Here is a 20222-nt window from a genome sequence, read left to right as displayed (position 1 = left end):
ATAATGGGATATCTTTGTTTTTTTGTATTAAAATTAATTTTTAAGGAACAAATAATTTAATCTTCCACGGATTACCTCACTTATTGAACTACTATTTTGGATTGGACACGATGGATTTGGAGTATTCAAAACTTAGAGATTTTGATATCATATAAAACCAAAGAATATTTGAAATTTGAGATCTTGATGTCAAATTATCTGATATAATTGTTTTTAACATAATTAGCGCATGTACGTTATCCATAATTTCTTTGTATATAGTATGATCTGAACATATCAGATTGATCATTTTGAACAGTCCTTTGTCTATGATTTGAACAACATCCATTACTAACCTTCACAAATTCATCGTCCACCATTGCAAAACAAATGAGCAAGAAGCCATCTTGGCACAGAAGAGATGAGGGGCTCGCCCAAATTTTTTTAGCTTTGAAGAATATTTGAGGGTAGCATGTAGAAATATGCCTCATGTACGAGTATCTTATCGAATACGATACGGGTACGACGTTATAACAAAATTTTAAAATATAAGACATGATAAGGATATGATACGATAATTATTAGAATATATGTGTCCATAACATATCTTAGTTGTATCCAAGATGTATCCGACTGGTCAAACCTACAAAAGATCAACGATACGGATTTTTCGTAACCGACACGCGTATCGTATCCGTATCCATGTCCGATATTTCAGGGAAAAAAAATTAAGAGTATTCATACTGATGCAGCTAAAATAAATGAGTCGCGTAGACTGCACAAGCGGGATCTGACTGGTTAGCAAACTTGTCCACTTGGCCCGTAAACGAGCTCGCCTGGCTGGTAAACGGATCCACGTAGACAATACACGGCAAATCGCTGGGTGTCACCTGCGTCACAAACACTCGTCAAGAAGCGCCAGGAGGATTCCCGGCGTAGACACTCCGACGCTCAAGTCAGTAAACAATTCAGAGAAAACTCAGAGAACTCAAGAGCTTTAGAGGAAAAATGAGAGCATACCTGGCGCAATGAGAGACATCCTCTATTTATAGGAATTTGGAGAGTGCCTAGCGGGCTTGGGCCTTCATAAGCAACTTGGGCTTGGCCCATTAATACAATTAATAATTGGACTACCACCAAAAATTAAAAAGGACATTACCTATCATAAGCCCCCCACTCTCGGTCACTTTGTAATTAGACGAAGTGATCGAGAGTAAATTGTATTAATTTTGAAAGAATTGTGCTTTTTGCTCGCTTCTTTTTTTTTGTTAATTAATTTTTATTTGACTAGAATTTAAATCTCTTTTATGCTTTTGACTACCGTGGCCCTCGAGAATGTGCCATCTCATCTTCGGTGCACTTTGGGTGGCCGATTGCTGAGATAGCAATCTCCTGCCGCTGCAATGACATATTTTCGCAACCAAAAAATCCCCCTAATTGAGCGATTCGACCCGAATCCACGGGATTTCCTTTCCACACCAATCTGTGCTCGCGGTTATATATATATATATATATATATATATATATATATATATATATATATATATATATATATATATATGCGTATACTCTCAGGCCACAAAGAAAGAAAGAGGAAGGTGGAAACAAGAGCAGCAAACGTCCAGCATACTTGCGATGGGTAAGCTTCTGCACTACTTTTCCCTTTGCCACTCTCGACTTATCTTGTACTTCTTATTTTTATTATCAATGTTGAAACTTGAACGTGCTTCCGCTCGTATCACTTCTCACCATCTGATGTTCCGTGACGCTTTCATGGTCTCGGTTCCGTATCAGTATTTGAGTAGCTCTAAATATCCCCAGTTTTGGGATATTGAATGAGGTAAATACCATGAACTCGGCGGTGCTGGACAACCCGGCGTCCTTTCTGCCCCCTTTTCAGCCTCGAGATCTCCTTCGAATGTGTCGCGGCTCTCACAGGCGATTGGGAGTGGAAAACTCTTTTACGTGGGTGGAGGCGTAGTGCATGGAGATAAATCCCTTGGGGACTTTTCCAACGATTCTTCCAAGAATTTTCCCCAATTCCCATCTGCAGAGCACGCTACGATTCCGAGCGAAGATCCTTTGCATTTGGAGAAATCGTGGGCTTGTACTGCAAGAGCATTGTGTACTCATTCAGCGGGTGAAAAATGTAACCGTAGCTCCCGGCCCAGACCCTTCGAAATCCCGTGAAAAAGTTGAGGCGCGACAGTGCTTCATCTTGACCTGCTCTTATACGGGTCGAGGATTTGTTCGAGCGGGCGATGACGTCAACAAAGGTTATGATGATGAGCAGCTGCGAGAAGAGGGTGCTGCCCGCGTGAGTACCAGGAGAACCAATGGCGCATCGACGTGAAGGAAAGAAACCCTTTCCCGTTCCAGATTTCCATATGCATTAGAAGTAGTTACTTGGAAGGGCGAAACATATCCGCTGCGTTGACGAAGCTCGGGCTTCTCTTATTCAAAAATGTTGACAAAGTTCGAGTTTCTGATTTGATCAAAGGTTTCAAGACCAAAGATGATGTTGAATCAGATGAAATCGAACAATCTTTATGCAATTCTATCGTGGAAATAGTGAGGAAAATAGAGGATAAAGTGTTCAAAGGACAAGAACAAAACTTCGGGAATGACTTTTTGGGATCATTGCTTGCCGCGCACCATGCTGCTGGCAAGACAAATCGGATTTCTGTTGATACAAATTTCCCGATTACGAATATAAACACCTGTACATACACAATTATGTTTTGATGAATTATTTTACCGAAATATAAATGCAGGTTCTGCCCCTCGTGGAAAAGAATACTCTCTGCTGATGGCTAACCGTAAACGCAGCCAAATGTCCACACGTGGCTCTAGCGAGAATGACGATTCCGACTATTACCTTTCAGAGTCAGATACGCTCCCATCCCTTGGTGGGTCGTGCGTTGGGATTAATCCTGAGACTCGATCTTTAGCCCCATGTGGACTTTCCAAAAGACCATTAAAGAGTCCTTTAGTGGAGGATGACCATGAACCGAGTGAACTTTTGGGTGACGAGTTGGGCGATGCTCTGACTAGTCAAGATCTTGAGAGTTTGCGTGAAGTGCTTAGGATATCACCGGAGTGCGACCTTAAGGTTCCGGGGCCTAAACATAATTGTCATAACCCACCGTCGGGTTATTTCACTATTTTTCTTGAATATTTTACCAACGGTTTGGTGTTTGCTCCACAAACTCTGTTAGTGAACTTGGTCGACAGTTTCGGTATTAGCTTTAGTCAACTATCCCCGAATGCCCTTATAGTCTTTACGGCCTTTTGCCATAAGGTAAAGGAAATTCAAATGCCTCCAAGTGTAGAATTGTTCCACTCACTTTTCTCGGGACGCAGGAGTAAACCGGATTCATTTATCTACTTCCAACCTCGACCTAAATGTAAATTTTTGTCCCGAATTCCTTCCCCAAAGAGTTTTTGGAAATCCCAATTTTTTTATGTCAAGGACTGTGGGTGGGGAATACCTGCGGTTTGGAGCTCGGGACTCCGGAAGATTGCTATGACAGAAACTCACCATGCGCTGCAACTTCAATGCCGAGACTTAGGTCTCTTTGAAGAGTTGTTCAATATTGGGAGTTTAAATATCGCGGGTATAAATATATATATATATATATATATATATATATATATATATATATATATAAATTTATTTATTTAATTATTTCTTGCTTGCTGCTTCTCCTTAGCCTTTCTTTTCCTGGATCGCATCATATTATTTGACATTTCTGACCAATAATCTATTTGCAGGCAATAAATTTGACTTGGCAGCTATCCGGGCTCGCAAGGCCATTGCAGGGAGGCGTTCCCCGATTGCCGGGAATAGTCGAGCACTTACAAATCGTGCGGTTCTAGAATCTCATGACACCGCCCGAAGAGGGTTCCCTCGAGGCCGCTCCGAGCATTTCCGTGGGCCGGAGTCTAGTACTCCAAAGAAAAATGGCTTTTCTCCATCACATAGAGCTTTGGAGGCGCAGCCGTCGAATGGAGGAAGAGAGGATAAAAAACGAGGTCAAGAGGCGGCGCAAAAGAAGAATGCTGAAGAGATACCAAAAAATGTCAAGAGGGTCCGTGTGGATGATCAAGGGACGTCTTCCAAGATTCCGCGTGCCAAGCATATCTTCGTAGATGGGGTCAATCATAAGGAGAAGGCTGACTCTTTTTGGGACTTAGAAGACCCAGAGATTGGGTGGAAGAAGGGACGGAGCATTGTGGGGGACCATGACATGGTCCATTTGGTGTCGTTGTCTACAGACTCATTTGCGCACTCTCTTGCGTGGAACTCGTGTCAGGTAGTGTGTTGATCATGTTAGCATCTTGTTGATTTTGTCGGCGTGCTAATTGTTTATTCTACTTGTTGCAGGGTTTGTCATTAGCATGTGCTGTGCGAGTTCGGGAGGAAAAGTTGCGGAACGATCAAGAGAAGTGGCGAGAAGAGGTTTCTCGGGTGAAGGAGGAGAATTGCCGTCTTGTCGAGGAGAAGAATAAAATCAGTGCGGAACTTCTTCAAGTGCAGAGAAAACTTGCTGACAAAGTAAAAAATCTTGCAATCCTTGAAGAGAAACATTCTGCAGAGTTGAATACTGGTGGTCAGTTTCTTGAGTCTGAGGCAGGCAAAACTTTTCTGAAAAATGTTGAGGAAAAAAGTGTTCGGACTTTCAAAGCGTCTGATGCCTTTCGCGACGACGTTCTTGATCAGGCCATGACAATTCATGATGATGTGGTGTTGGACTGCCGTGATCAGCTGAGGAAGACTGGACGTGTGCCAGAAGAGGTAGTGATGATGATCGAGCCTAGCGTCTTGGAGATAAGTAGAATCTCCATTGACGATATCCCCTTGGGCGATGCCGAGATGATAGAGGCATTGGATCTTCAGGCTGCTGAAGAAGAAACATAGTATTACGTCGCACTTATCGTCATTCTTTATATTTGATTTTCATTCGTTACTATGGTAGTTACTCTATTTGTTTTTGTTTTTTGGTACTTCCATGTATACTGGATAGTTGTTTGGGAATTAACGCTCTTCATTCTATATATTTGCTGGATTTGTTTATGCGGGAGCTTCGTATGTTATGTTAACGCAATGCTTATTTTATACTTGGGAGGGGATCAATCTCCCAATATGTTGTCTCAAGGGGAAGTCCTAAACCCCCATTAAGGGTGGTGAGGTATCCCGGGACTTATGTCGTCGTTGACCTCTTATAGTGTCTGTCATGCCGGCTATCCCGCGAGGTTGGCCAGACCTCTTTTTTTTTTTCTTTTGGGAAACCTTCGACGACTACATGGGTATATATGTGACGATCTAAGCATTGGCGCTTGGAGCATTGCAAACAACTAGTAATTGCTATTAAAGGAGAGAAAATTGACAGCTTTATTGAAACTCGCAATGGTGGAATTACATGGAGAAAAATGCAAAAACCTAATCAACAAGATATAAACTTTTATTCTTTTATTCAGCTGCGTCCCTCTACGGGTAAAACTTCCTCAAATTTGCTACATTCCATGGTCGAGGTAGTACTCTCCCATCTTGGTGTTGGAGGCGATAAGTTCCTATCTTGATTATCTCCACTACTTTGTAAGGGCCTTCCCATTTAGGGTCAAGTTTGCCGACGGGGTGCAAGACATCCGCTTTTCTCATGACCAGATCGCCTACCTGGAAGGCTCTTGGTTTTACTCGATCATTGTAAGCCCTGGCCATGCGTGCTCTGTATCTCTCTGCTCGGACTGATGCTTCATCTCGCAGTTCATCGATCATATCCAAAGAGGCTCGAAGGGCCCGATCGTTCTCGAGTTGCATGTATTGTTTTACCCTTAACGAGGTCTCTCCTATCTCGGCGGGGGCTACAGCTTCGACACCGTGTACCAGGTTGAAAGGAGACTCCCCTGTCGACGTGCGAGGTGTAGTTCGGTATGCCCACAAGGTGCTTGGCAATTCTTCCACCCAATTGCCTTTAGCCTTGCCGAGACGGGTCTTCAGATGCTGCAATATAGTTCGGTTGGTTACCTCTGTTTGCCCATTGGCTTGTGGATTTCCAACCGACGTAAAAAACTGTCTGATAGAGAGACCTTCACACCACTCCTTTAATTTTCTTCCAGAGAACTGCGTGCCATTATCCGAGATCAGCGCTCGGGGAATCCCGAATCTACACACTATGTTTTTCCACAAGAAGCTTATCACTTCTTTCTCCGAAATTTTTGCCAACGCCTCTGCTTCAACCCACTTTGTGAAGTAATCTACGGCAACTATGAGAAATTTTCTCTGTCCCGTAGCTGGGGGAAAAGGTCCTACTAAGTCCATTCCCCACTGGGCGAAAGGCAGGGGACTTTCCAGTGGTTGCAGCAACGTCGCGGGTTGATGGTGGAGATTGGCATGCTCTTGGCAAGCTCGACAGTGCTTCACCAATTCTAATGCGTCTTTCTTCATGGTCGGCCAAAAGTAACCTTGCCGTAAGGTTTTCCCAGCCAATGCTTTCCCTCCTAAGTGGTTTCCACAAATCCCCTCGTGGATCTCGCGGAGAACGTAATCAGCCTTGCTAGGAGTTAGGCACTTCAGAAATGGTTGACTATAGCCACGTTTGTAGAGCTCTCCATCTATGATTGTGAATCGCGCAGATCTTACCCTTAGCTTGCGTGCGGCGGCAGGATCTTGGGGAAGATCGTTGTGCTTCAGGTAGGCAAGAATTTCATCTTTCCAACTTGGTTCTTGTCCTTCTAAGCACAATATATTGCATGTGGTCTCTTCTGCTTCCTCCTTACTGATCGTCAAGAAGGTGATCTTCCTACTGTCGATGTTTGTCCAAGAACTAGCTAATTTAGCTAGACGGTCTGCCACTTCATTTTTTGCTCTAGGCACTTGTTTTATGTCACAACTCTCTAAAAGAGCGAGTAACTCATTGACCCGAGTCACGTACTCGGTCATCTTTTCCTCTTTGGCTTCATAAGTTCCATTGACCTGGTTAACGACCAACTGGGAATCACTATGCACCACTAAACTTCTTGCTCCAGCCGATAGGGCCAACTTAATTCCTGCTATGAGCGCTTCGTACTCGGCCTCATTGTTCGATGCAGAAAACAGCAACTTGATAGAATACTGAAAAATATCACCTTGAGGACTCTCTAGCACCACCCCGGCTCCACTCCCATGCACGGTGGAGGATCCGTCCACATAGACCACCCAAGTTGGGATGGAGCACTCTGCTTCATTAGTCGTCATTTCAACGAGAAAATCTGCGAGGACCTGCGCTTTAATAGCTGGGCGAGGTTGGAATTCAATTCCGAATTCGCTCAGCTCAACAGCCCACTTAACCATTCGCCCAGATGCCTCTAGACCAGATAGCACTTGCTTGAGAGGGTGATTGGTAAGCACGACCACTTGGTGACATAGTAAGTATGGCCGTAATTTTCTTGTTGCAGTTACTAAGGCTAGCGCTAATTTCTCAATGTTGGTATATCGGAGCTCTGCCCCTTGCAATGTCCGACTGACGTAATATACGGGTCTATGCTCTCTTCCCACATTCACCACGAGCACAGCACTGATCGCGTCGGACGAGGTTGCCAGATAGAGCAACAACGTGTCCCATGATTGGGGCTTTGTTAGGAGTGGTGGTGTAGTCAAATACTTCTTCAGCTCTTCGAATGCCTGCTGACATTCCTCCGACCACTTGAACCCCTTTCCCTGTCTTAGAATTCTGAAAAAGGGCAAACCTCTGTCTGCAGCTCTAGAAATGAAACGATTCAACGCAGTCATTCTCCCCATTAATTCTTGTACCCCTTTCACACTTCGTGGCGGACTCATGCTTAAGATCGCCTTTATCTTCTCGGGGTTTGCTTCTATTCCTCTTTGTGAGACCATGAATCCAAGGAACTTGCCACCCCGTACACCGAAAGAACATTTCTCCGGATTCAGCTTCATTTGATACTTTCGTAACACTCCAAAACATTCTTCGAGGTCATCCACATGCTTGACTGCCTGAACACTTTTCACAAGCATGTCGTCTATGTATACTTCCATATTCCTCCCAATCATGTTCGCGAACATCTTGTTCACCAATCGCTGATATGTCGCTCCAGCGTTTTTAAGTCCAAAGGGCATCACCTCATAGCAATAGATCCCTCGATCGGTGATGAAACTTGCTTTTTCTTGATCTTCGGGTGCCAATCTTATCTGATTGTACCCTTGGTGGGCATCGAGAAAACTGAGCAGTTCGCATCCTGCAGTCGAGTCAACCAATAAATCGATTCGAGGTAATGGGAAAAGATCTTTGGGGCATGCTTTGTTTAAATCAGTGAAATCTATGCAAAGACGCCATTTTCCACCGTTTTTTGGGACTAGAACAACATTTGCCAACCACTCCGGGTATGACACAGGTCTGATGTAGTTGGCTCTTATGAGCTTTTCAACTTCTTCGGCTATATGTTTGTTTTTCTCCGGGCCAAAAGACCTCTTTTTTTGCTTAATGGGTTTCATCTGTGGATTCACATTTAGATGATGGAGCGCGTACTCAGGGGGTATCCCAGGTAATGGCCCGTCACCCCAGGCGAATGCATCGGTGTTGCGTTGCAAAAAAGCTACTAAAGCGCTCTCCACCTCTGCTGACAGATCGGATCCGATCTTGAGGGTTCTCTTCGGGTCACCTGGTACTATTTCAATGCGCTTGAGAGCCTCTGCTGCGGTCATTCTTTCTCTATCCTCTGACTCTCCCTCTACGAGGTGCACTCCATTGTCGCTTGAGTCTTGTTCAAGCTTTTGCTTCTTCTCTCTTATGGAATCTATCCCGGGGCCTTGCCTCCTCCGAGTTTCCACCGCGTCTTGCAAAATAGAAGCATGACATTCTCTAGCAAGCCTGCTATCTCCCACCGCTTCTCCTGCTCCGTCAGAAGTCGGGAACTTCAATTTCATGTGATAAGTGGATGCGACGGCGCGAAACAAGTTTAGGCTTGGACGGCCTAGTATTACGTTGTAGGCCGAGGGAGCTTTCACCACTAGAAACTTTACCATTTTCGTGCTCCGCCTTGGATAAGATCCTAACGAAATGGGTAAAATAACTTCTCCCATTGCTTCAACCACTTCTCCTGTAAAACCGACGAGAGGTGTTTTCACTTGCGCTAGTTGAACATTGCTTAGACCCAGCTTTTGGAATGCATCATGAAAAATGATGTCTGCCGAGCTTCCTGAGTCTACCAATATTTTCTTCACCCAAAAATTGGAAATCGTAGCAGAAATTATTAAGGCATCGTTGTGTTCTCCCCGAGGGGATTCCAAATCTTCACCCCCAAAGGTCACGTCAACATCTGTCATCGATACCTCGTTTATCGGCTGAAGTGCGGCTACGTGCGAGGAAGTGTGATCTGCTCGGGCGGCGCGCGCGAGATTCTTCCTCGCACGGTTTGAATCTCCACAAGCGGGCCCTCCAGTTATAACAGATATGATGCCCCCAGTGGGCAGGTTCTCATCTCTATGCTTGGCTTTCTCGCTCATCTCTCCTTGCTCATATCTCTGTCCACGTGGATGATTGTCGTCACGACGCCTATTGTCTCGCTGCTGACCGCGACGCCTATCCACGTAGTCACTTAAATATCCTCGCTTGATCAACTTTTCTATCTCGGCCCGAAGGCTGAAACAATCCTCGGTAGAATGGCCTTTATCTTTGTGGAAACGGCAATACTTGTCAGATCTCTGACGCTTAGGATTTTCCTTCATCGGACGCGGGGGTTGCAACAAACCCTGTTGCTCTGCCACTACCAGTATCTCCGACAAACATGCCTTCAAAGGAGTATACTGGAGCCGTGGGCTTTGGGCTGTTCGCTTCTCCTCTCTCCTTTCCGGTCTCTCTTCTTCCCTTCTTCTTTTACCCAAGTACCGCGGTTCGATAGCCTCCTCTATTCGTATATATTTCTCAGCTCTTTCCAACAATTCCTCCAATGAATTAGGGGGTTTTCCAGCTATCGATTCCTTGAATTTCCTGTGACGGAGGTTCTGCTGTACTATTCCGGCTAACAGGTCATGGTTAACATGGGGAACTTCATGCACAGCCTGCGTAAATCGCTGTACATACTCTCTCAGGCCCTCACCGTCTTTCTGAATTACAGTAAACAAGTAAGCTGCAGTTTTTGGGTACTTCTTGTTGATAGAGAATTGGTGGAGGAAACGCTGAGTCAGGTTCTCCAAACTATCTATGGTCCCTGAGGGAAGCTTGTTGAACCAAGCAAGCGCTCGGCCCGCTAGCGTAGTTCGGAAGATCTTGCAGTAAGCGGCATCGCTGATATCGTACAAGTCAGCTTTGGCATAAAATTTGTCGAGATGCTCTTGCGGGTCACCTGTTCCATCATACTCTGGCAAGTTGGGGATTTTCATTCCTGCTGGCAATGACTCAGCCAAAATGGCGGTGGTGAAAGGGCTGCGCCGAGCAGGTAAAATGGCCATTCGGCTATCTAGTCCACTCAAAGTGCGTGATCCCTGTGCACAAGTAGGGAGTGTGGTACTTTCTCTATGTGTGTGGGGACGATGTGTTCGACCATCTGATTCAGCTTCTCTGCGCGTCTTATCCTTGCTCCTTAACGTATCGCCAGGGTCACGAGAAGATGAATTATCTCCAGGAGTTGTTTCACCGGTATCAGTATGTTGGCGGTGTGCTAGCGCCTGGGCCACTGCTTCGGCCGCGGCGCGAGTGGCTGTCTCTTTCATCAAGGCCTCCAACGCTTCGCGGGTGATGAGCATCTCTTGTTGCGGAGGAGGCTGAGGCGGGCGCCCCTCCCTAGTAGCATCGCGAGAAGAGTGCGAACGAGTGTGCATCCTCGAGTGACGAAGTAACGTTTCCCACAGACGGCGCCAAGCTGATGCAGCTAAAATAAATGAGTCGCGTAGACTGCACAAGCGGGATCTGACTGGTTAGCAAACTTGTCCACTTGGCCCGTAAACGAGCTCGCCTGGCTGGTAAACGGATCCACGTAGACAATACACGGCAAATCGCTGGGTGTCACCTGCGTCACAAACACTCGTCAAGAAGCGCCGGGAGGATTCCCGGCGTAGACACTCCGACGCTCAAGTCAGTAAACAATTCAGAGAAAACTCAGAGAACTCAAGAGCTTTAGAGGAAAAATGAGAGCATACCTGGCGCAATGAGAGACATCCTCTATTTATAGGAATTTGGAGAGTGCCTAGCGGGCTTGGGCCTTCATAAGCAACTTGGGCTTGGCCCATTAATACAATTAATAATTGGACTACCACCAAAAATTAAAAAGGACATTACCTATCACATACTATATAGCAATTTAAGACAGATAATCTCGATGGTTTGATTTAGTTCCAAATCTTAGGATACATTTGAACATAGTTAAACCTGAGAATGGCTGGCCTGGCTACAAAATAGGCACAACTGCAAATAATTTTTCAGTGTAGATTTGCAACAGATAAATTGTAAATCAGCCATTAAAATGGTAAAAATTTTACGTGATTTTTTTTATATATATCACGAGTTTAGGCATATCTTATTTGAAAACTTGAAATTCGTTTCCATAGTTTGGGCCACTGCATGTAAAATTTTTCTTAAATGAATACAATTTAAGAACACAAGTAGGCATGACAAAATATCAGTAACTCGTCGGGAATCCTAGGATATGGTTCGTACTGCTATCATCAGTTTCCGTAAGAGAGGAGGCTGTCTTCTCGAGTTGAAGAGCGTATTCGAGGTTCCATAGAACGTCACCCATTGAGGGCCTATCAACACCATGTTCAGCCAAGCATTTTTCTGCGGTCTCGCCGAATTTCTTCAGAGAAGCAAGAATTAACCGTTCCTACGATGTTCTTGTCCGTGATTTGGTCCAACATTCCCTTCTTTTGCCAAGTCATTGCCCGTTCCGCGGTGTTAACTTGCTTCTGGGAAGAACGGGATTCAAAACCGGTCTTGTATAAAGCACCTCCATAGCGCATGTATGTTATCCATACTGATAAGTTTGAGTCGCGCAGATCCTCAAGTGGTCTACCAAAATCGTAAGCAGCAGAGAATGATGAGTTTGAAAAAAATGTGTGGAGATGGGTTTGATCCTCAATCAAATCGGAGAAATGCCGGCAAAGATGATTCTCTGTTGTGGTCAACAAATTTGAAGCATTAATGGGGGGATTGAAGAAGTCATCCTTTGCAGAGGAGAATTCAGAAAATGAAGGAAATATGTTTTCATTTGATGAAAACGCATCCCCTCCCCTCATTCTGAAATCATCTCTTCAGAGTGTTTCCTCTCATCTTATAACATTTAAGTGCTTAGTTCTATAATATTTGTGAGATATTTTTTCTCTTGTATTAAGAGAGTGTGCGTTCTCTTTGGAAACATAGTAAGTGAGTTGTACAACATAAAATAGTATAATAGAATTCTTTTTCATCTTGCCCGTGGTTTTTACCTTAATAATTTTTAGGGTTTTTCAGGTAAATCTCGGTGTCCAATTTATTCTTTATTTTCATATTTATTATCTCAAATTGCCGTACGTGAGACCGACAATAAAGAGATTAAATATGAGACTATTCATGGATTTGCTCACAATATCACACAAATGAACTCGTATAAAATATGAGAAACTCGGATAAGCTAAAAAGACCAAAAGTGATAGTGAAGTTCACATTGGCTACATCCGTGTCTCAGATTGTTTCAGCAGTAGCATAAACATAGTTCGGTGCTATTTCTGGTGAAACGGAAGCACCGTATTTTATGTTCGAAGGGTCGACAGAAACATTAGCCCCAAAGCTATTCACATGAAGGTACTTCTCATCATTCTCCCAAGTTCTTCCCAGGGTGTCATTCTGAGATGTGATCAGAATTCAGAGGGCCACCCATATTTAGGCGATAAACAGTTTCGAGAGCAAGTCCAGAAAGCCCTTCAGAATGACCAGAGGGCGATACTGCATATGCTTGTTCCGGAATCAGGCTATCTGGGTGGATACAACTTCAATGGCATTAACGAAAGCATCGGAACCATTCACGGGAACAAAAGTGATCGACAAGCTATCTGTGGTGACATTGATTGCATATTCTTTGAAGAGGTAAGAACCATTGTAGCGCTTAAAAGTTATGACGCCCACGAGCACAAAATCGTCCGTCACCACAATGATCTCCGCAGAAGTAAAATTGTTGCCCGGGATTGGATAAAAATAAGACGCTATTCAGAAACCACACAATCTTTCACAACGGGTAAGGCAACTCTTTGGAACCAACACCTTTTCATGATTCGTTTTCATGAAAAAGTGCATTTTTTATGAAGAGTCGCGTCTGTTCTGAATCGAAATTTCGTTTCTATATATATGACATCATTAGTCGAAGAAAGGTATTCAATTTTTGTTTTGATTTAGTCACCCACAAATACAAAATATCTTCATTGTATCTTGAGAGAAATTTTTATTATATTCATGTGATTAAAGCGAGAAAAAAGAAAACGTTGTAAACGTGACTTGGAGTTCATTTATTTCGATTCAAAATATTCTCTCAACACGGTTCTTACCAACAAATGCCACATTTTGCGAAGATCCACAAGCAAGCAAGTAATTATCAGTGGGAGTAAATTCAGCATTAGATTTGTACATGTCAACAAGCACCCATCACAAATACTGTGGGGCCCTTAACTCCTAATCGTTATTACAATGCAATCTGATTAGGGTTTAATTAATCACAGCGGAAAACGGGTTTAAAATTTCTTTACAATGAGCCCAAAATATCTCTTCTGATATTTAAATACTAAAAATAGTATCTAAATTCAAATCATAAAACACGCCCACACATAATCAAAACCAATCACATACAAACAACTCATATTCTCGGGACATGCCCCGGTATATAGATACATATACATATATACTGGGAACAACATATAAAAACCTCAACTCAACAGTGGCTCCCTCCAGAAGTACCCTCTCCGGTCTCCTGATGTCCTGGAGTACCTGCCATTGTCCACACACAAAGACAACAACAGCCCCCCTTGGGGGTGAGCAAAGCTCCGTATGGAACAACCAATCATATATACCACAGATATCTAAACAATGATATATGGTATGCAATGCATGTATGTCGTGGAGGTATAGGGTCAAATGCCCATCCACTGAGCACATGTCAGAATCAATCGAATCGCTATCAAATCAAATCAATGCTCGAGCTGGCACACCGGCCGATATGGGAATACACATATGACAACGTCGACGAAGCGTCGTCAATCCCACATCTCATATCTAATCATATGGGGCCACAATTGTCTATGCTTTACGGGTCATATAATACCGGCATAGCGATTGTGTTCACAAACCCCGGAATCCAATCAAATCATATCAGGGTATCCAAGGATCATAGCTCAACGTGCATGTCATGTATCGATGTATGCATAAAATGATGTGTGTTAACAAAACCTTTATTTTATACATCGATACTCAAATCTCAATGTCATGTATGCCACATCAAATCATCAAATAGGCACATAGACACGTATTCCAATCCAATCCAATCAAATCAATCCAATCATATATCATATAATACAGATATCTGTCGTATGTTACCCGGTCGCAACATACCTCAATTCTTCGTTCCAATTGATGTAGCCTGAAGATACTGATATAATACTTGATCTACATCAATAACATACTCATTCCAATCAATAACACGCTCCAAAACCATTAATATGAGTTTCAAATATCATTTGAAACTTCAAAAATTCATATCAAATTCAAATCATATCATAATTCAATTCCGACTTCGAATATACGTTTATTGTCGGTTATTTTACTACATATCAGAAATTCAACTTCAAATACATGCTATTCCAGCACTATGATATTTAAAGCTGCTGGAACTCGAAGAAAATTACCTCAGTCAGAAGCCTTCGACGCGACGATAACAAATATATAATTTGTTTCGCGTTTAGACAACGTTTCAAAGTCGAATCGGACGAAAGAAATCGAATTCTCTAACTTTCCCTCGAAGTTATCGTATAAGAAATGGCGAAGGAAAGAGAAAAGAAAGGATTCTTATCCTCACCGCTCTCGCGCTCGGGCGGTAGAATTCTCGCGCCCGAGCGCGAGACATTCTGTCCCCGAGAGTTGCTTGTACCGCGCTCGAGCGGTCAAACATTACCGCTCGGGCGCGGCATGTTCTGTCCCATGCCACTCGCTTCGCGCTCGGGCGGTCACAAACTACCGCTCGGGCGCGAAGTGTTCTGCCCGAACATCAAGTTTTCATTCCTTGGCGCTCGGGCGGTCATTTTCTACCGCCCGGGCGCCACACGTTCTGTACAAATATTTATGTTTGTACTAAATTGGCGTCCGGCCTCTCAAATCAATTCGTACAACCTCAATTCATATACAATATTCATTTTCTCAATTCATTGTCACGATATACATCAAATACATAATCCATGACAATTTCATTAATTATCGATAATCAACATAAGATTTACGATAATACGATACACGGTCCTTACATTTCTCCCCCTCTTAAAAGATTTCGTCCTCGTAATCTCAAACATCACTATACACATAACATTGGTAAACATACATATGTCACCAGTTATAGTACATATCAAAACTAAAATCAGTAAAAGGATCAGAATATATCGAATACAATGGAATAGATGTCGTAGGATCAAACAAATGCGGATACGAATCTCGCATCTTGCTCTCCAATTCCCACGTTGATTCTTCAACACCATGTCGTGTCCATTGCACTCGTACTAGAGGAATTGATTTGTTTCTCAATATCTTTTCCTTTCGATCCATAATGCGAACAGGTTGTTCAACATAGGAAAGAGAAGGATCCAATTCAACTTCATCAGGTGCAAGCACATGTGATGGATCTGGTTCATATTTCCTCAGCATAGAAACATGAAACACATCGTGAATAGCGGAGAGAGCTGGTGGCAATGCCAATCGATACGCAAGATCACCAACTCGATCAAGAATCTCGTATGGACCAACATATCGAGGAGATAACTTCCCTCGCATGCCGAATCGAACAGTGCCTCTAAAGGGAGATATCTTCAAAAACACTCTATCACCTTTCTGGAATTCCAAGGGTCGTCTTCGTTTATTCGCATAACTCGTTTGACGATCCTGAGCAGCTTTCATCCGCTGCCGAATTAACTGAACCTTATCGTTCATTTCCTGTATCATTTCAGGTCCAGTCAATTGTCTCTCACCAATCTCATCCCAGAATAACGGTGATCTACATCGTCTCCCATATAGAGCTTCAAACGGAGCCATACCGATACTCGTCTGAAAGCTATTGTTATAAGAACGAGGTAAATGAGTCACAAAATCCATAGCAATATGCTCCCAATTCCATTTTGGGATTTCAAGACTATGGAGCAATCCTCCCGGTTTCATTCTCTCGGCTTTCACTTGCTGGCAGACAAGACATTTAGAAATAAATTCAGCAATGTCCTTCTTCATACGTTTCCACCAAAATTGAGGTCTCAATGTCAAATACATCTTCCGACCTCCAGGGTGAATACTATATTTGCTACAATGTGCTTCTCGAAGAAGGGTAGATCTCAAATCAGAGTCATCAGGAACTACCAGCCGATTATTAAGTCGTAAAGAACCATCAGAAGAAATCTGAAATCCAGACTGATGTCCAGCAGATATAAGTTCTTTCGACTTTTGAATCTGAGCATCGCTTCGTTGGGCCTTTCGTATCTTCGATATCAAACTCGGCTCAATTTGCAATGCTGAGACAGTGACAGAATTCCAATTCGAGTGAAAAGTCCAACCAGAAGTACATATATCTTCATGTACCTTGGCGACACTGACAGAAGCTAGAACAGAATCATGAACTTTACGGCTCAGGGCATCCGCAGTAACATTCACCGATCCGGGGTGATATTGAATCTCACAATCAAAATCCTTCAGGAGATCCATCCACCTGCGTTGCCTCATATTCAAATCAGATTGAGAAAAGAGATATTTCAGACTCTTATGGTCCGAATAGATAACAAACTTTTCTCCGTACAAATAATGGCGCCAAATCTTCAAAGCAAACACAATGGCAGCCAATTCAAGATCATGAACAGGATAACGTGTTTCATGAGATTTCAATTGAAGAGACGCATAAGCAACCACTTTGCCATGTTGCATCAGAACACAGCCCAACCCTTTACCAGACGCATCTGTACAAACCACAAATCCTCCGGTACCTGTGGGAATAGTAAGCACAGGTGCTGTGGTCAATCTCGTCTTCAATTCAAGAAAACTAGCTTCACATTCATCTGACCAAATGAATCGCTGATTCTTCTGTGTCAGTTGAGTAATCGGTTTAGCTATTTTCGAAAATCCTTCAATAAAACGGCGATAATATCCAGCTAAACCCATGAAGCTACGGATCTCAGGAACATTCGTAGGTCTCGGCCAATTCAATACAGCTTCGACCTTCGCAGGATCAACAGATATGCCATGTCTCGAAATGACGTGGCCCAGAAATACCACTTTGTCTATCCAGAATTCGCATTTGGACAATTTGGCATACAAATGACTAGTACGAAGAGTTTGAAGTACCAGTCTCAGATGTTCAGCATGCTCCTTTTTCGATTTCGAATACACAAGAATATCATCGATAAACACAATAACGAATCGGTCAAGATAATCTCGAAAGACACGATTCATTAAATCCATAAAGATAGCAGGAGCATTCGTAAGACCAAAAGGCATAACCAAGAATTCATAGTGGCCATACCTCGTACGAAAAGCAGTCTTGGGTACATCTTCGTCTCGAACTCGTACTTGATGATACCCAGAACGAAGATCAATCTTCGAGTATAAAGAAGTACCCTGAAGCTGATCAAACAAGTCATCAATACGAGGAAGTGGGTACTTATTTTTCACAGTAGCCCGATTCAGCTGCCTATAGTCGATACACATTCGCATCGTACCATCTTTCTTCCGAACAAATAAAACTGGAGCTCCCCAAGGTGATACACTCGGTCGAATATATCCCTTATCGAGAAGATCCTGTAATTGTTCTTTCAATTCTTTCAATTCCAATGGTGCCATGCGATAGGGAGCTTTAGATATAGGTGCAGTCCCCGGCACAAGATCAATACTAAAATCAACTTCTCGATGAGGAGGAAAATCAAGAATCTCATCGGGAAATACATCTGGAAACTCTTTCGCAACAGGAATCTCAGATAAAGCAGATTCCTTCTTCGAAATATCAATAGCGTAGACAAGATAACCCTCATCTCCGCTAGTCAGCAATCGAGACATTTCCAAGGAAGATACCAATGGAATTTTGGCTTGGGAACCCTTGCCATAAAAATTCCACTTGGGTCCATCAATAGGTCGAAATCGAACCACTCCATGACAACAATCAACAGTAGCTCGATTTGTTGTCAAAATATCCATGCCAACAATACAATCAAAGTCGTGCATTGGGAGGACAATCAAATTCAGAAATACCACATTATCCTCATATATCAATACACAATTATGCACAACTTTCTCAGACAATATAATCTTCCCTGCTGGCGTGGCTATCGACAAAGTATCATACAACGGGGTACACTCAATATCGTGAGATGCAACAAATTCATGAGATATGAATGAATGAGATGCTCCTGTATCAAATAAAACACGTGCAGGATAATCGCAAAGCGTGCAAATACCTGCAATTACACCTCCAGGAGCTTCTCTTGCCTGATCCTCAGTCATGGCGTACACTCTCACTTGAGGAGGAACTTGGGCACTCTGACCACCCGGTCCTCGATATCGTGGGACACTCGACTGCTGAAAAGATGGAACAGGAACAGCAGGTCTCATCATACTAGGGCCACCTCTAAATCCTGGCTGGGGTTGAACAGAAGTCGTACCCCTGTTCGGACATACTCGAGAGAAATGGTCTTCCTGCCCACATTGATAACAAGTACCAAACATACCTCGACACTGCTCGATAGTATGTTTGCCTCCACAATGACTACAGTAGGGAGCTATCACAGGACTCCCTCGCTGTGATCCACTAGAGCTCGAAGAAGACGAAGAAGCAGATCCAGTCTTCTTGAACTTCTTACCCCTCGGTCGCAAAGTAGGCTGCTGAGCTGACACCGGTGGTGGAGGAGTATACTGTGGACCTCCCCGCCTAAGTCCAGCCTCGGCTGCCTTGGCTCCTTCAACTGCCTCTGCGTAGCTGGTAGGCAATCCAGAAACAACATAGGTATACAAGACAGGATGTAAACCATTTACAAACCTGTTATATTTTGCCCTCGCATTCCCAGCCACGTGAGGTGCATACTTCAATAACGTAGAAAATTTCGAAGCATACTCTGCAACAGACATCGTTCCCTGCTGCAGATTATTAAATTCATTCTCCTGAGCAGTATAATAGGAAGGAGGAGAATACTGCTCCAAAAACTGGGCCTTGAAGACATCCCATGTGACTTCAGTCCCGGCCTCTTTCAATCCAATCTCAGCGGCTTCCCACCAAGATTTAGCTCGGTCCTTCAACTGATATAAAGCAAGTTTCAGTCTCCGAGCTTTGGAATACTCAACAATATTAAACAAGTGCTCGATATCCTTCAGCCAGGCCTCAGCTCTTTCAGCACTCTCAGTGCCAAAGAACTTCGGTGGTTTCAGATCCTGGAATCGAGCCATCACAACATCCATGGACAATCCTTCAAATTGCCCAACAATCCTCTCAGTACTGCTACTCGCAGTTTCATTTGTGTGATCCATCTACAAATCAAAAGATGAATATCACAATTTCATATCAATTCATAATCTCATCATCTCATATCATCAATCTCATCAGATACTTACTCAAATCAAATCACATAAGAGCAAGTAATACAAATAAGTCAAACACATACGCACAGTTCATTTGTGCCTATTCAAGTGTACACAAGACTCAATAGAGCATTCCCAGCTATGCTCTGATACCATCTAGTGTGGGGCCCTTAACTCCTAATCGTTATTACAATGCAATCTGATTAGGGTTTAATTAATCACAGCGGAAAACGGGTTTAAAATTTCTTTACAATGAGCCCAAAATATCTCTTCTGATATTTAAATACTAAAAATAGTATCTAAATTCAAATCATAAAACACGCCCACACATAATCAAAACCAATCACATACAAACAACTCATATTCTCGGGACATGCCCCGGTATATAGATACATATACATATATACTGGGAACAACATATAAAAACCTCAACTCAACAGTGGCTCCCTCCAGAAGTACCCTCTCCGGTCTCCTGATGTCCTG

At 43.2% G+C, this 20222-nt stretch overlaps 2 protein-coding genes and 1 pseudogene across 2 annotated transcripts; 1 reads left to right on the top strand and 2 right to left on the bottom strand.

Moving 5' to 3' along the window:
* Positions 1-1523: 1523 nt before the first annotated feature.
* Positions 1524-4900, top strand: LOC140822738 (uncharacterized). Its single transcript, XM_073183598.1, has 2 exons — positions 1524-4295; positions 4367-4900. Exons 1-2 carry the CDS (start codon positions 4230-4232, stop codon positions 4898-4900), a joined length of 600 nt encoding a protein of 199 aa, XP_073039699.1. The 5' UTR covers positions 1524-4229.
* Positions 4901-5470: 570 nt separating this feature from the next.
* LOC140824022 (uncharacterized) lies at positions 5471-10795 on the bottom strand. The gene has a single exon (XM_073185627.1). It carries the CDS (start codon positions 10793-10795, stop codon positions 5471-5473), a length of 5325 nt encoding a protein of 1774 aa, XP_073041728.1.
* A 1668-nt stretch (positions 10796-12463) lies between these two features.
* On the bottom strand, positions 12464-13571 carry LOC140824021 (receptor-like protein kinase THESEUS 1; annotated as a pseudogene).
* Between the last annotated feature and the right edge of the window lie 6651 nt (positions 13572-20222).

Source organism: Primulina eburnea, chromosome 2 (genome assembly GCF_022965805.1).
Source record: "Primulina eburnea isolate SZY01 chromosome 2, ASM2296580v1, whole genome shotgun sequence".
NCBI lineage: Eukaryota > Viridiplantae > Streptophyta > Magnoliopsida > Lamiales > Gesneriaceae > Primulina > Primulina eburnea.
Note: the sequence above shows the minus strand (reverse complement) of the source record. Positions and strands in the feature narration are given on the sequence as shown.

What these genes read in the sequence shown, in the direction of transcription:
- LOC140822738 (XM_073183598.1), top strand. Translation starts at nt 4,230, where the DNA reads ATGGTCCATTTGGTGTCGTTGTCTACAGACTCATTTGCGCACTCTCTT. An exon ending in TTGCGTGGAACTCGTGTCAG is followed by an intron (nt 4,296 to 4,366) that starts GTAGTGTGTTGA and finishes TACTTGTTGCAG; the next exon opens with GGTTTGTCATTAGCATGTGC.
- LOC140824022 (XM_073185627.1), bottom strand. Translation starts at nt 10,795, where the DNA reads ATGCACACTCGTTCGCACTCTTCTCGCGATGCTACTAGGGAGGGGCGC.